The sequence below is a fragment of the Hemitrygon akajei genome, chromosome 2, assembly GCF_048418815.1.
Source record: "Hemitrygon akajei chromosome 2, sHemAka1.3, whole genome shotgun sequence".
Lineage (NCBI taxonomy): Eukaryota > Metazoa > Chordata > Chondrichthyes > Myliobatiformes > Dasyatidae > Hemitrygon > Hemitrygon akajei.
This window is the reverse complement of record NC_133125.1, coordinates 14,287,227-14,301,390: the sequence shown is the minus strand read 5'-3', so window position 1 is coordinate 14,301,390 and position 14,164 is coordinate 14,287,227. Positions and strand designations below refer to the sequence as shown.

General features: G+C 41.4%; 1 protein-coding gene across 1 annotated transcript; it reads left to right on the top strand.

The window, feature by feature from the left end:
* The first annotated feature begins 45 nt into the window (after nucleotides 1-45).
* On the top strand, nucleotides 46-13,922 carry ak6 (adenylate kinase 6). The gene is made up of 5 exons (XM_073067454.1): nucleotides 46-128; nucleotides 2,341-2,433; nucleotides 4,036-4,094; nucleotides 7,724-7,869; nucleotides 9,174-13,922. The coding sequence occupies exons 1-5, from the start codon at nucleotides 98-100 to the stop codon at nucleotides 9,361-9,363; spliced, it is 519 nt and encodes a 172-aa protein (XP_072923555.1). The 5' UTR covers nucleotides 46-97; the 3' UTR covers nucleotides 9,364-13,922.
* Nucleotides 13,923-14,164: the final 242 nt, after the last annotated feature.

Genomic DNA, 14,164 nt, shown 5'->3' with positions numbered 1-14,164 from the left:
TGATTATTCCGGCAGTGAGCAGGACGAGCCGTGACGCAGAGGGCGGTGGCTTAAGTCGAGAGAAAGACCCCACGGGTAGGAGCTCGTGTCTATCAGCATGGAGAGACGGCCAAATATCCTCCTCACAGGTGAGGGGTGTGGGTCTGAGTTTGAGTAGGGGGATCAGGGGTTTACCTGTGTGGTTTCTATCGTTTATGGAGAGACGGCCTTATCTCCTCGCAGGTGAGGGGTGTGGGTCTATATGGGGTCAGGGGTTTCTGTGTGTGGCGTTTGTCACTATGGAGAGACAGCCTTATCTCCTCACAGGTGAGGGATGGGGGTCTGGGGTGTATGTGTGTGGCGTCTGTCATGGAGAGACGCTGAATATCCTTCTCACAGGTGGGGGGTTTGGGTCTGTGTATGGGGGTCAGGGATTTAAGTGTGATGTCTGTCACTATGGAGAGATGCCGAAGATTGTCCTCACAGGTCGGAGGTGTGGGTCTGAGTATGGGGGTCAGGGGTTTCCGTGTGTGGTGTCTGGCACCATAGAGAGTCGGCCTTATTTCCTCACACGTCGTGCGTGTGGGTGTGTATTAGGGTCAGGAGTTTATGTGTGTGCTGTCTGTCACTATGGAGAAACGCGGAATATCGTCGTCACAGGTGAGGGATGTGGGTCTGTGTATGGGGGTCAGGGGTTTACGTGTGTGGTGTCTGTCACCATAGAGAGTCGGTCTTATATCCTCGCAAGTGAGGGGTGGTAGTCTGAGTATGGGGGGGGGGGGGTCAGGGTTTATGTGTGTGGTCTCTGTCACCATAGAGAGATGCTGAATAACCTCCTCACAGGTTGGGGGGTGGGGGGTCTGTATGGGGTCGTGAGTTTATATGTATGAGGCGTGTATGTGCGTGGTGTCTTATCACGTAGAGATAGCCAAATGTCCTCATCGTGCGGGAGTGGGATGTATCGGGGAAGGAGGGACAGGAATTGTGAGTAACCATAGAGGGACCGCCGGATTTCTTTCTGAAAGATGTGTGGGGAGGGGGGTTGCATTGGGGTGAGATTGTGGTAGGGGTAGGGAGTGGTGTGTGATGGGTTGTCTGGGTAGGATAAAAGAGGGCAAGCTAGTTTAGTTTAACCATTGCTTGTGCATGGGGTGAGTTTTTTTAGGGGTAAAAATCAGTATGCTGGTGGAAACAGAAAAATCTGCTTGTTGCTCAAGATGCTGGAGGAGTCAGTGGGTAGAGGAGTGGAGGCAAATGACATACAAGTGGGGGGCAGTATATATTCCCAGTGGGGATTTACATTTGTCTAGTATTGTTAAAGTTTCTAAGGGTGCTACAACACCTGACAACTGAGATAAGCTACATGGAATGTTCCCTCTACTCTGCTAGTTATAACTTCAGAAAGCTCTTTCTGTTACATTGGCTTCTGGTTTCTCCCCCCTTCCATTCCATCCATGATGAAGGGTCTCAGCCCAAAATTTTAACTGTTTATTCCCCTCAATATTTGCTGCCTGATCTGCTGAATTCCTCCAGCGTTTGTGTGTGTTGTTCTGTTACACTATTGAATAGGTTAGGAATTTATTTCTTAGAACACAGAAGATTGAGAGGAGATTTGAAGGAGGTTAAAAAAATTATGAAGGGTATAGACAGTTTTCCCACTGAGGTTGGGTGGGACTACAACGAGACGTAATGGGTTAAGGGTGAAAGGTGAAATGCTTAAGGGGAACGTGAGGGGAAACTTCTTCACTCAGAGGGTTGTGAGAGAGTGGAACGAGCTGCCAGCACAAGTGGTGCATGCAAGTTACATTGCATTATACAGGGAAAAGTACAAAGACAGAACTCCCGGAAGTAGTGAAGGCTGAAGGAAATGGGGAAGTAAAATAAAGCTAGCATTAATTTTCAAAACATTGTAATGGAGGTTAGCAAGCTTGAAAATTGATTAATTTCAAGGATCTAATGATATTTGATAGTGGTGACTTCAGAGATGGTGAATGATCTACTTTTTATCTGCCAAAGTTTAAAAAAGTGCTGCAATGGTTCCTGTATATTGAAGGGTCCCAAATGTAACCACAAAGGAGGGGGAGAGAGAGAGAGAGAGAGAGAGAGAGAAAGAAAAGAAACTGGAAATTTAAAACCTGTCAGCTCGATGAGATAGTGGGAGAAGATACTGGAATCTATCATAAAGTCTGTGATTATGAACCACCATGAAAAGAATAATACAATCGTGTGGAACTGTAAGTCCTTGTGGGAGAGAGAAAACATTGATATTGTGCGTTGTGACACTACACTCTGGGAGGTAGGTGGGGAGTATTCCCACAGGGATGCTGTAACAATCGGTCACAGCAGTCTTTATCCTGGCAGGTACTCCAGGTGTTGGGAAAACCACCCTCGGTAAAGAGTTAGCTGGAAGAACTGGACTGACGTATGTGAATGTGGGAGAACTGGCAAAGGAAGGTGAGTATAGATTTGCATCTTGCAATTACGGGAACAGACATGAGCTATGGTGGTTTGTAGCCAGGTCATATAACACATGAAAACATTTCTAAAAAGCTACATCTCTTCACTAAGTGATACTAGCAATTCTCAAAAAGTTTGAATTTCATTTTTTAAAAAAGGATTGATATTGCAGCTCCAGAATATGTACTTCCATTCCCAGTAAGCACTAATATATTTCCTTTTTTAAATTTTCAGCAAATTAAAGCCAGTGATAGGAAACAACATTTGACATAAATTAATTTAGCTCCATTAATTAAAGGATGTTCACACTACTGAATTTTCAGCAGCTGCAGAAAAGATTTACAGTGTCTGGACAAATTGCCTAATGTTTGACTAAATGACAAAATTGACTGAATGTTTGCATTACTAAAAATGACAATTAAATATTTCAAAAAATATGTAAAGTCTTTGTACTAAGTGTGACATTTCATAAACTGTAATAACAGGATGTAAGTGATGAAATGTTTGTCCTGTAAAGCAATTGATTTTAGAAACAATTACCTTGGCTTACTTGATGGATTTCCTTATTTAAACGTTATAGTGAATGTTGTGTTCAGGTGAAGGCATGAACATTTTGAGTTTAGATAGAAAAAAACCTCTGGGAGGTGATGACCATTGCTTGATACTGTTGTGTGGTAATTCTCGCCCTGATTTTATATGCAGTGGATTCTGGTTGATTGGGCCATTAGTTAATCGGGACAACTCTTAAAAAAACAAAAATAAATCAACAAAATAGCCAGATTCCCTCTGTTTATTTGGGACACTATGCAGCTTGATCAGGAGACATTTGCCGAGCATTTTCGAACTTCTGTCAGTAGCGTGCGTGTCGTGTGGCCATTATACACTCACCGTGCTTAGAGAGAACAGTTTTTACTTAGCGTAATTTGCCTGTTTATGTTCAAAAAGCAGTGATTTTTGTCACTGATGGTTGACTTAATAAAGAGTGAGACAATTCACAACTGTTTTGCTCACAGCAGTTTCAAGCATTCAGGTTTGGAGATGCCAGAAATGGCCAGGGGTGGAATTGAAACAATTTCACTACTTAAACAAGTTAGGAACTAAGAAGAATTTGAAAATAACTGCAATCATCTTTAATGTTACAATTAAAATGAAGATATGGAGGATACAATTGTTGAGAGCACTGTCTGAAGGCAGTCCACTATCTGCACTCAGTGTCTCTGCTAGTTTTGCTCACTTACAGTCAATCGAAAATATACATTTTTATACAGTGAATAATTCCTCCATCAATAACTATTAGGAACTAATACAGTTTTCTAGTACTGTAGTAGTATTGGTAATGTTCTAATTTATTCTGTATTTCATTTAAATACTAAATTTGTTAACTCAACTTGTCATTTTTATACCTTTTTAAGTATAAAACTTCGGCAAAATGTACTGGTCCTGATGTGTCCCAATTACCTGGAATCCACTGTATATATTATGTATCAATGTGGGTTTAATATTTGTGAATGTATCTGTACCTTTCTCTCCTAATGGATGTTGCTAGTCAGGAGACAGTTATAAACCAGTCTGTTTTTTCTATAAACCATATCTGCAAAGGTCAGCTGTATGAAGGCTATGATGAAGAATATTCGTGTCCCATTCTGGATGAAGACAGGGTGAGTATTGCAATAGAAAACTTACTATCATCCACAATGCATTTCAAACATCTGCCCATTTATTTTGTGTTGATTTGTTCAATCCCAAACGTCAGCTTAAATCAAGGAACTTGAGGCTATCAGACAGCAACTTGGAAGCATAAATTAGGAACAGATGTTCTCAGGGAAATGTACGGAAGAAATGTGGCAAATGTTCAGGGGATATTTACGTGGAGTTCTGCATAGGTACATTCCAATGAGACAGGGAAAGGATGGTAGGGTACAGAAACCATGGTGTACAAGGCTGTTCATGTCATGTCACTTTTTATTGTCATTTTGACCATAACTGCTGGTACAGTACACAGTAAAAATGAGACAACGTTTTTCAGGACCATGGTGCTACATGAAACAATACAAAAACTACACTTAACTACGTAAAACAACACAGGAAAAAACTACACTACACTACAGACCTACCCTGGACTGCATAAAGTGCACAAAACAGTGCAGGCATTACCATAAATAATAAACAAGACAACAGGCACAGTAGAGGGCAGTAAGTTGGTGTCAGTCCTGACTCTGGGTATTGAGGAGTCTGATGGCTTGGGGGAAGAAATCTAGTCAAGAAGAAAAGAGCTTATGAAAGTTTCAAAAAGCTAGGTAATGAAAGAGAGCTAGAAGATTATAAGGCTAGCGGGAAGGAGCTCAAGAAAGAACTTAGGAGAGCCAGAAGTGGCCATGAGAAGGCCTTGGCGGACAGAATTAAGGAAAACCCCAATGCATTCTACAAGTATGTGAAGAGCAAGAGGATAAGACATGAGAGATTAGGACCAATCAAGTGTGACAGTGGAAAAGTGTGTATGGAACCGGAGGGGATAGCAGAGGTACTAAATGAGTACTTTGCTTCAGTATTCACTACGGAAAAGGATCTTGGCGATTGTGGGGATGACTTACAGTGAACTGAAAAGCTAGAGCATGTAGATATTAAAAAAGAGGATGTGCTGGAGCTTTTGGAAAGCATCAAGTTGGATAAGTTACCAGGACCAGATGAGATGTACCCTAGGCTACTGTGGGAGGCGGAGGAGATTGCTAAGCCTCTGGCGACAATCTTTGCATCATCAATGGGGACGGGAGAGGTTCCAGAGGATTGGAGGGTTGCAGATGTTGTTCCTTTATTCAAGAAAGGGAGTAGAAATAGCCCAGGAAATTATTGACCAGTGATTCTTACTTCAGTAGTTGGTAAGTTGATGGAGAAGATCCTGAAAGGCAGGATTTATGAATATTTGTAGAGGCATAATATGATTAGAAATTGTCAGCATGGCTTTGTGAAAGGCAGGTCGTGCCTTACGAGCCTGATTGAATTTTTTGAGGATGTGACTAAACATATTGATGAAGGTAGAGCAGTGGATGTAGTGTATATGGATTTCAGCAAGGCATTTGACAAGATAACCCCATGCAAGGCTTATTGAGAAAGTAAGGAGGCATGGGATCCAAGGGGAAGTTGCTTTGTGGATCCAGAACTGGTTTGCTCACAGAAGGCAAAGAGTGTATGTAGATGGGTCATATTCTGCATGGAGGGTGGTCACGAGTGGAGTACCTCAGGGATCTGTTCTGGGCCCCTTACTCTTTGTGATTTTTATAAATGACCTGGATGAAGAAGTGGAGAAGTACTTTCAAATCTCTTACTATCTTTCCTTACGGTTAGTCCTGACGAAGGGTCGGCCCGAAACGTCGACTGCGCTTTTGTGTGTGTTGTTGCTTGAATTTCCAGCATCTGCAGATTTCCTCGTGTTTGAAGAAGTGGAGGGATGGGTTAGTACATTTGCTGATGACACAAAGGTTGGAAGTGTTGTGGATAGTGTGGAGGGCTGTCAGAGGTTGAAGCAGGACATTGATAGGATGCAAAACTGGGCTGAGAAGTGGCAGATGGAGTTCAACCCAGATAATTGTGAAATGATACATTTTGGTAGGTCAAGTATGATGGCAGAATATAGTACTAACAGTAAGACTTGGCAGTGTGGAGGATCAGAGGGACCTTGGGGTCCGAGTCCATAGGACACTCAAAGCTACTGCGCAGATTGATTCTGTGGTTAAGAAGGCGTATGGTGTATTGGCCTTTATCAATCGTGGAATTGAATTTAGGAGCTGAGAGGTAATGTTGCAGCTGTATTGGACCCTGGTCAGACTCCACTTGGAGTACTGTGCTCAGTTCTAGTCACCTCACTACAGGAAGGATGTGGAAACCATAGAAAGAGTGCAGAGGAGATTTACAAGGATGTTGCCTGAATTGGGGAGCATGCCTCATGAGAATAGTTTGAGTGAACTCGGCCCTTTTTCCTTTGAGCAATGGAGGATGAGAGGTGACCTGATAGAGGTGTATACGATGGTGAGAGGCATTGATTGTGTGGATAGTTAGAGGCTTTTTCCCAGGGCTGAAATGGCTAACATGAGAGGGCACAGTTTTAAGGTGCTTGGAAGTAGGTGCAGAGGAGATATCAGGAGTAAATTTTTTTATGCAGAGAGTGGTGAGTGTATGGCTGCTGGCGACGGTGGTGGAGGCGGATACGATAGGGTCTTTTAAGAGACTCCTGGACAGGTATATGGAGCTCAGAATGGGCTGTGGGTAACCCTAGGTAATTTCTCAGTTTAAGGACATGTTCGGCACAGCTTTGTGGGCCAAAGGGCCTGTATTGTGCTGTAGGTTTTCTATGTTTCTAACCAGGAAAGTTAGACTTCTTTACATAATTGTGTATGAGCATTGGAATAGAGCAGGGAAGGAATCAACTAAGTTGTAAAACAACCAGGTTGTACTTGTTGCCTGAATGGAACCTTGGATTTTCATTCCTTAGCAACACATACAAAATTCTGGAGGAACTCAGCAGGTTAGGCAGCACCTCCAGCATTCTTTGTGTGTTGCTTTCAATTTTCAACATCTCTCATTTTTATGAGTTTCAGTCCTTGCCCTGTCCACTGTCAATAATATTGTTATTTTCTGTGTTTTGGGTAGAATTTGGGTTTCAACATTTGTTGTTTATTAAATAACTGAACCAAGATATCTCTGGCTTGTTCCACCCTCACCACAAACTTCCATAGTTGCACAGTGGAGAGTATCCTAACTGGCTGTATCACGGCCTGATATAGAAACACCAATGCCCAGGAACAGAAAAGTCTACAGAAAGTGGTGGATACAGCCCAGTACATCACAGGCAAGGTCCTCCCCACCATTGAGCACATCTATAAGGAGCTCTGCTACAAGAAAGCAGCATCACCCGCCATCCAGGACATGCTTTCTTCTCGCTGCTACTAACGGAGAAGGTACAGAAGCCATAGGTCTTACACCATCGGGTTCAGGAACAGTTATTGAATTGGTGTGAATAACTTCAATCACCACATTCTGCAACTTGTAGTTTCACTTTCAGTGACTCTTTACAACTCATTCTTGGTATTAATAGTATTTTTTTTTATTTGCACAATTTGTCTTTTGCTCATTGGTTATCTGTAAGTCTTTGTTTAATTATAGATTTTTTCATAAATTGCATATTTCCTGTAAACATCTGCAAGAAAATAAATCCCAAGTTAGTATATGGTAACTGATTAAACATTCATAATATTTTGGCTTTTGACTTTGACTAATGGAACTTGCTTTGCAGGTGATTGACGAACTTGAGGAGAAGATGAATGAAGGTGGGGTAATTGTGGATTACCATGGGTGTGACTTCTTCCCAGAGCGATGGTTCCATATTGTCTTTGTCCTTCGAACAGACAACTCAATCTTGTATGACAGATTAGAAAACAGGTACTGGGTTTGCCTATTCCTCTAACATGCAGTGTTCTCAAAGTAGTTCATTGTACATGTACTGTTACCCCTAAAAAAAAATCACCCTAGTTACTCATTAGTTGAACTGATCTTTAGGAAATTGCAGAGAAAGGTGATATAAGGGTTTTGGGGAGAAGGCAGAAGATTGGGGCTGAAGGAAATGGCTCAGCTATGATGAAATGGCGGAGCAGGCTCGGTGGGTCAAATGGCTTAATTCTACTATTTTCTCCCTGTGAGAACATAGCTTTCCTCTGGGCTGTCCAGTTTCCTCCCATATTCCGAAGGTGTAGGGGTTAGTGTTGGTAAGCCGTGGGCAGCTATGATAGTGGCAGAAGCATGACAACACTTGTGAGCTGCCTCCAGTACATCCTCGGACTGTGTTAGTTGTTTCCGTAAATGGCAAATAACGCTAATCTCTAAATCTTTATAATTCTGGATTGTGTTAATCTGAACCATTGTCTTTGATTGACTGAGAAAACTTAGACATTCGGTTTAGAAGGCAAGATGGTCTACTGATATCTCCACAATTACTGTTCATGCTGTCTCACTAAGGTGAGTAAATATTTACTTCATGTGATGATAAACATTTCTACTGTTTCACTATCCTATGATAGAAACATGAAAATTCCATTCCTAAATAGTGGGATTGAATTAAGAAGTCAACCCATCAATTTGCCTTCTCTGTAATCTGGACAGAAGTAAGAAGCTACTTGCTTCTTACCTACTGCCTGTTATGCTGCTGGCAGTTAGGGCAGTAATGAAGGTCCTCCATCTCTGGTGTTCAGGGCTTCCTTCATCGTGTTAGTAGCTTCCTCTTGGTTTTCACTGCTGTCAGTCATGCAAGTCCTGGGTGGAGACTCAAGAATACCGTCACACTTGGGATTCTTCATTGCTGATTCTGTAACTTTTTTTTACCAGTCAGGGTTGTTAGCCCTGAGCTGAACCCTCCGAACTTGGAGGACTGGTGGACCACTCTTAGTCTGTCCTTTACCCTTTGACTAGTTTGGCATGGGTGACCCTACCAAGAGCCAAATCATAAAGCCTTGACTCCAGCCGACATAGCTGTTCAGGCCATTGAGCCATGCAAGCCTCTGAACTATGACAAGGTTGTAGTCATTTTGGAGGTTGAACCTCATCACTTGTATGAAAAGTGCTCTGAGTATTAGTATTAAACGTGTTAGTCTTTGCTTTGCTCATGTTGCTTATAACATGTAACAAACCAAATTTCTTTGATCAAAAGGGCCCTCATTATAATTGTTTATTTTTTGTTTATCGTTCTTCAGGGGTTACAGTGGGAAGAAACTTCAAGACAACATACAGTGTGAGATTTTCCAAACTATATATGAAGAGGCAATGGAATCCTACCAAGAGGAGATAGTGCATCAGCTGGCCAGCAACATGCCCGAGGACATGGAAAGAAACTTGGAACAGATTGTACAGTGGGTTGAACAGTGGGAGAAAGATAACAATTAAATGCTAGCAATTAAGGACGGTTTTGGGTTTTCCAACCTGGGGTCCATGGACCCTTTACTTAATGGTATTGGTCCATGGCATAAAATAGGTTGGGAATCCCTGGCTTTAGAAGATTGATTGCTGGCTTAAAAAGAAACTAGTTTGCTGAGACAGCTGGTTTTCATCGGGCTGTCTGTAACATTGTGAAAGAGCACAGTGGAAAACACAAAGAACATTTTGACTGTACAGATATTTACTTGTGTATTTAAAAACAGAATTGTATAATGATCAATGCAGACATTTTGCTATTAAACCAAGATGTATAAATCAATATTGTTAAAGCTGATAAAGAATTGAAGAAATATCATTGCTTTTCATTTACAGGTTGCATTTGCTCTCAGTTCTGTAGGAACTAAATACTGTTTGGGTGATAGATTTGGTTGTCCATTGTATCCGACAATGACAGATTTGTGCAGTTCTTCTGTTAGATGATTTGAATTGCACAAACAAATCCGTGCAGGAGAGCTTATAAAGTGGAAAAGCCATTGCACTTTGGCAGTTCCGCTCTCTTGACCTTGAAAGTCCGGGTCCAGTGGTACAAGTCGTCGTCACAACTGCGGTCTTCTTTGGTTGCAGTGACTTCTTCTGTGTCTGGTCGTGCCGTTTCTCTGTATGAAGTGTTGAAGAAATGCTCGCCACTCTCACTTGATCTTATCCACCCAGTCTGCCAGAGCTGACTTTCCGTGCTAGGACAGGCATGTCCCTTATGTAGTTAGGATAAACATACAAAAACAAAGATATGGACAACCAAGCTGTGTGCTGAAGTTGCAGGATTGCTTGTGATGAGGAACTTGCCAATGAATCAACTGTTCATTGGACTGTACCGTCATTTCTGGATCAGAAGGTTGTGAGTTAAAGTCATCAAAGTTCAAAGTAAAATCTATTATCAGGGTACATCCAACCACATACAACCCTGAGATTCTTTTTCCTGCACGCAATTTCTGCATTTCCTACTTAGCAAATGTATAGAACAGTACCTGTAAACAGGATCAATGAACATGAACTGACCCAAGTCATGTTCCATAGACTTGAGCCAGTAACAGAAGAAAATATTCCAGAGCAATCCTGAGGGAGCTTTGCACTGGTGTAAATGCCTTTGATTTAAATGTGTTTATTTTTGAGATGCACCTGGGTGGAGAAAAGTATTGTTATTTTTGTTACTGAATTCAAAATTTCTTATTAGAGCTATTCTATCAATGTAAAAAATTAACTATTCGTACAGATTCAGTACTTTAGAGTGGAAGATATTTAAGCCATGGAAAAGAAAGTTAAAATGATAATGCAAAACATATAGTACCTATCATATATTTTGTAATTTGACCTCTAAAGTGCAATAATGTTATTTTGTTATAAACAAATTTGGTGGCACGACACATGATGATGTCTCTTCGAGCACTTCTATTTACCATGCTAGAAAGTTTGTGAACCCTGTAGAATTTTCTTTCTGCATAAGTATGACCTAAGGTGTGATCAGATCTTCATGTAAGTCCTAAAACTAGATAGAGAACCCAGTTAGATAAATATCACAATAACATTATACATGTTCACTTATTTATTGGAAAATTGATCCAATATTACATGTATTTATTGGAAAAAGTATGTGAACCTCTGGGGTAGTGTCTACTGCAAAAGCTATTTGGAGTCAGGTGTTCCAATCAATGAGATGGGATTGGAGGTGTGGGTTGTAGAGGTGCCCTGCCCGACGAAAAAGAAACAAAGTCAGGTTACTGACAGAGCCTGCTCTTCTCAAGAAAGATCTGTTTATCTGCACCATGCCTCAATCAAAACACCTTTCAGAAGACCTTAAAAGAAGAATTGTAGAGATGCATGAAGCTGGAAAAGGCTACAAAAGCATTTCTAAAGACCTGAGTGTTCCATCAGTCCACAATAAGAGAAATTGTCTACAAATGGAGGAAGCTCAGTCCTGTTGCTACTTTCCCTAGGAATGGGCATCCTGCACAGATCACACCAAGAGCACAACGTGCTATGCTGAAGGAGGTGAGAAAGAACCTAAGGGTAACAGCAAAAGACCTGAAGAAAGGGGTTCTTTTTTTTTTCCTTTTTTCTTTCAAAAAATATTAACACTTTATTTTTTCTTACTATTGATATATTGTTTAGCTTTGTTAATCAGTTATTTGCTAATTTAATTCTTTGTATATAATGACATTAATGTATCTTTTTTTGTTGTTCTTCAATAATAATAAAGATTTTAAAATGAGAATGTACAGGTTGGTGGTAGGGAGTGCAAGCTTGTGTGATGCTGTTGAAGTATCAGCACTAGTAATTCCAAATATATTCTTTAGGTGGCAGAAGTACACCAGGGGGAGAAACTGGCAATTATGGAGTGCAGATAAAGTGGGCTAATTTATTCTGGATGGTGCCCAGCTCCTGAGTGCAGTTGGTTTCCCCAGTTCAACCAATTAGAGCTATTTGGGTAGCAGAGAAGTGATATGGTTACCACAACAATTTACAGTGTGCCCGCTGTAAGACTGGGGTTCGATTCCAGCTGCTGTCTGTAAGGAGTTTGTACACTCTCCTGGTGACTGCCTGGGTTTCCTCCCACATTCTAAAGATGTACAAGTTAGGGCTGGTATGTTGAGAGCATACTATGTTGACACCAGAAGCACGGAAACGCTTCTGGGCTGCCCAGCGCAGTGCTCGGGATTTGACACAAACAACACATTTCACTATGCTTCAATGTACATGTGAAAAATAAAGGTAATCTTGAAGAAATAAATGAATATAATATAAGAAATAATATGATTTTTTTCATAGGGCTTGGAGCCGGGCATGCCTCAATGACCTGGAGAGCTATGCTGGCTGGAGTCAGGGCTTTATGCTTTAGCTCTTGGTAGGGTCAGCCATGGCAAACTGGTCAAAGCGTAGAGGCCGGAGTAAAAGTCCTTCAGGTTCAGAGTTTTAGTTCAAGGCTAACAACCCTGACTGGTAAAACAAAACTGATATCGAAACAGCAATGAAGAGTCCTTCAATATCTGTGTGTGACTGTATGGACAGACAGAGATGGAGCACCTTCATTGCTGCCCTAAACGCCAGTGGTGTAATGGGCAGTAAATTAAGTTATTTCTTTAATCTGTTCCATTCTGATCCTCTCATCGTGAAATACTTGTGTGAGGCAATACAATCTGTGTGCACACAATTAGAAACATAGAAAACCTACAGCACAATACAGGCCCTTCGGCCCACAAAGCTGTGGGCCTTACTTCAGAAGTTACCTAGGGTTACCCATAGCCCTCTATTTTTCTAAGCACCATGTACCTACCTCCATCTCTCTCTGTCCATAGGGTCACACACAGATATAGAAAGATTCTTCATTGCTGTTTTGATATCAATTTTGTTTTACCAGTCAGGGTTATTACCCTGAGCTGAAAGGATCAGGACTTTGTTTTTAAATATAAAAATATATAAAACTGTTATATATAAAAATATAAGAGTGTTAACTTCCAGGTCTACTAGGTTCATTCAAAGTGGAAAAATATTAAAGCCTGATTCTCTAAATTGCAGGGAAAGTGAGGAGAGGAAGGGATGAAGGGAAAGGACTGTTGTAGGGAGCTCAAATGTCAAAAAAGATAATAATGGAGTGAAGTGAAAGGATTTGTGAATGGGGTAAGTGAAAAAACCCCGTACCATGTTTATTATTACTGACCTATAGAACATAGAACATTACAGCACAGTACAGGCCCTTTAGCCTGCGATGCTGTGCTGACCGTATACCCTACTCTAACATCAGTCTAACTCTTCCTTCTTGCGTTGCTCTGCATTTTTCTATCATCCATGTTCCTATCTAAGAGCCTCTGAAATGTTCCTAATGTATCTGCCTCTGCCACCACCCCTGCCAGTGCATTCCAGCACCCATCACTATGTGTAAAGAACTTACCTCTGACATTCCCACCCCACCCCTATATTTTTGTCACATTCACCTTAAACTTATGCCCCCTCATACTAGCCATTTCTGCCTGGGAAAAAGGCTCTGCCTGTCCAATCGTTCTATGCCTGTAATCTGTTTTGTTAGAGTAGATTTTTCAGACCTCTCCTGGCACTGTCAGCTCTCTGACTCTCATTGGAAAGGGATCACCAGGTTGCATGTGAATGAGCATTCTTTGAGAGGAGGTGGGTTCTCTGAGACCCTCAGTGCTGACTGTTGCTGCTGTGCAGTTTGCCGCTGAAATTTTATGGCTGGTTTTCCGAAACTGGTGGAGTTAGTTCAGTGGTCAGTGGCACCTGGCGTGCTGTGGATATTGTTGCAGCCCTTGGCAAGGGTAACTGCAGTAATGTTGCATTAACCAAAGCTTGGTAAATACCGTATATTAAAACTTGTTCAACCTATGCGGTTTATCACACAGTTCTCCATCCAGGGGAGCTACATATTAAATAAGTCTGTGCCCTCTGTAAGTAAAAACATAGTTTTGAGTATTGAAAGTTGAAATGTATCAGAAGCTGGAGATACAAGTGCCTTTGTAAAACTGTACATCGTAACCTCTTTAATAAACAAATTAACTAGACTGTAACACGTCTGACTCCTTTTTAATTCATCTTGTGTTTTGCATTATCTTTTGCATTATGCCTGTTTTTGCACACCTAGTCAAGATACCCTCTTGATGAAGGGTCTCAGCCCAAAATATCTCCATAGATGCTGCCTAACTTGCTGAGTTCCACCAGCATTTTTGTGTGTGTGTTGCTCTGGAATCTCAACATCTGCACAATCTCCTGTGTTTAAATTCTGCCACCCTCCTTTACCTGGATA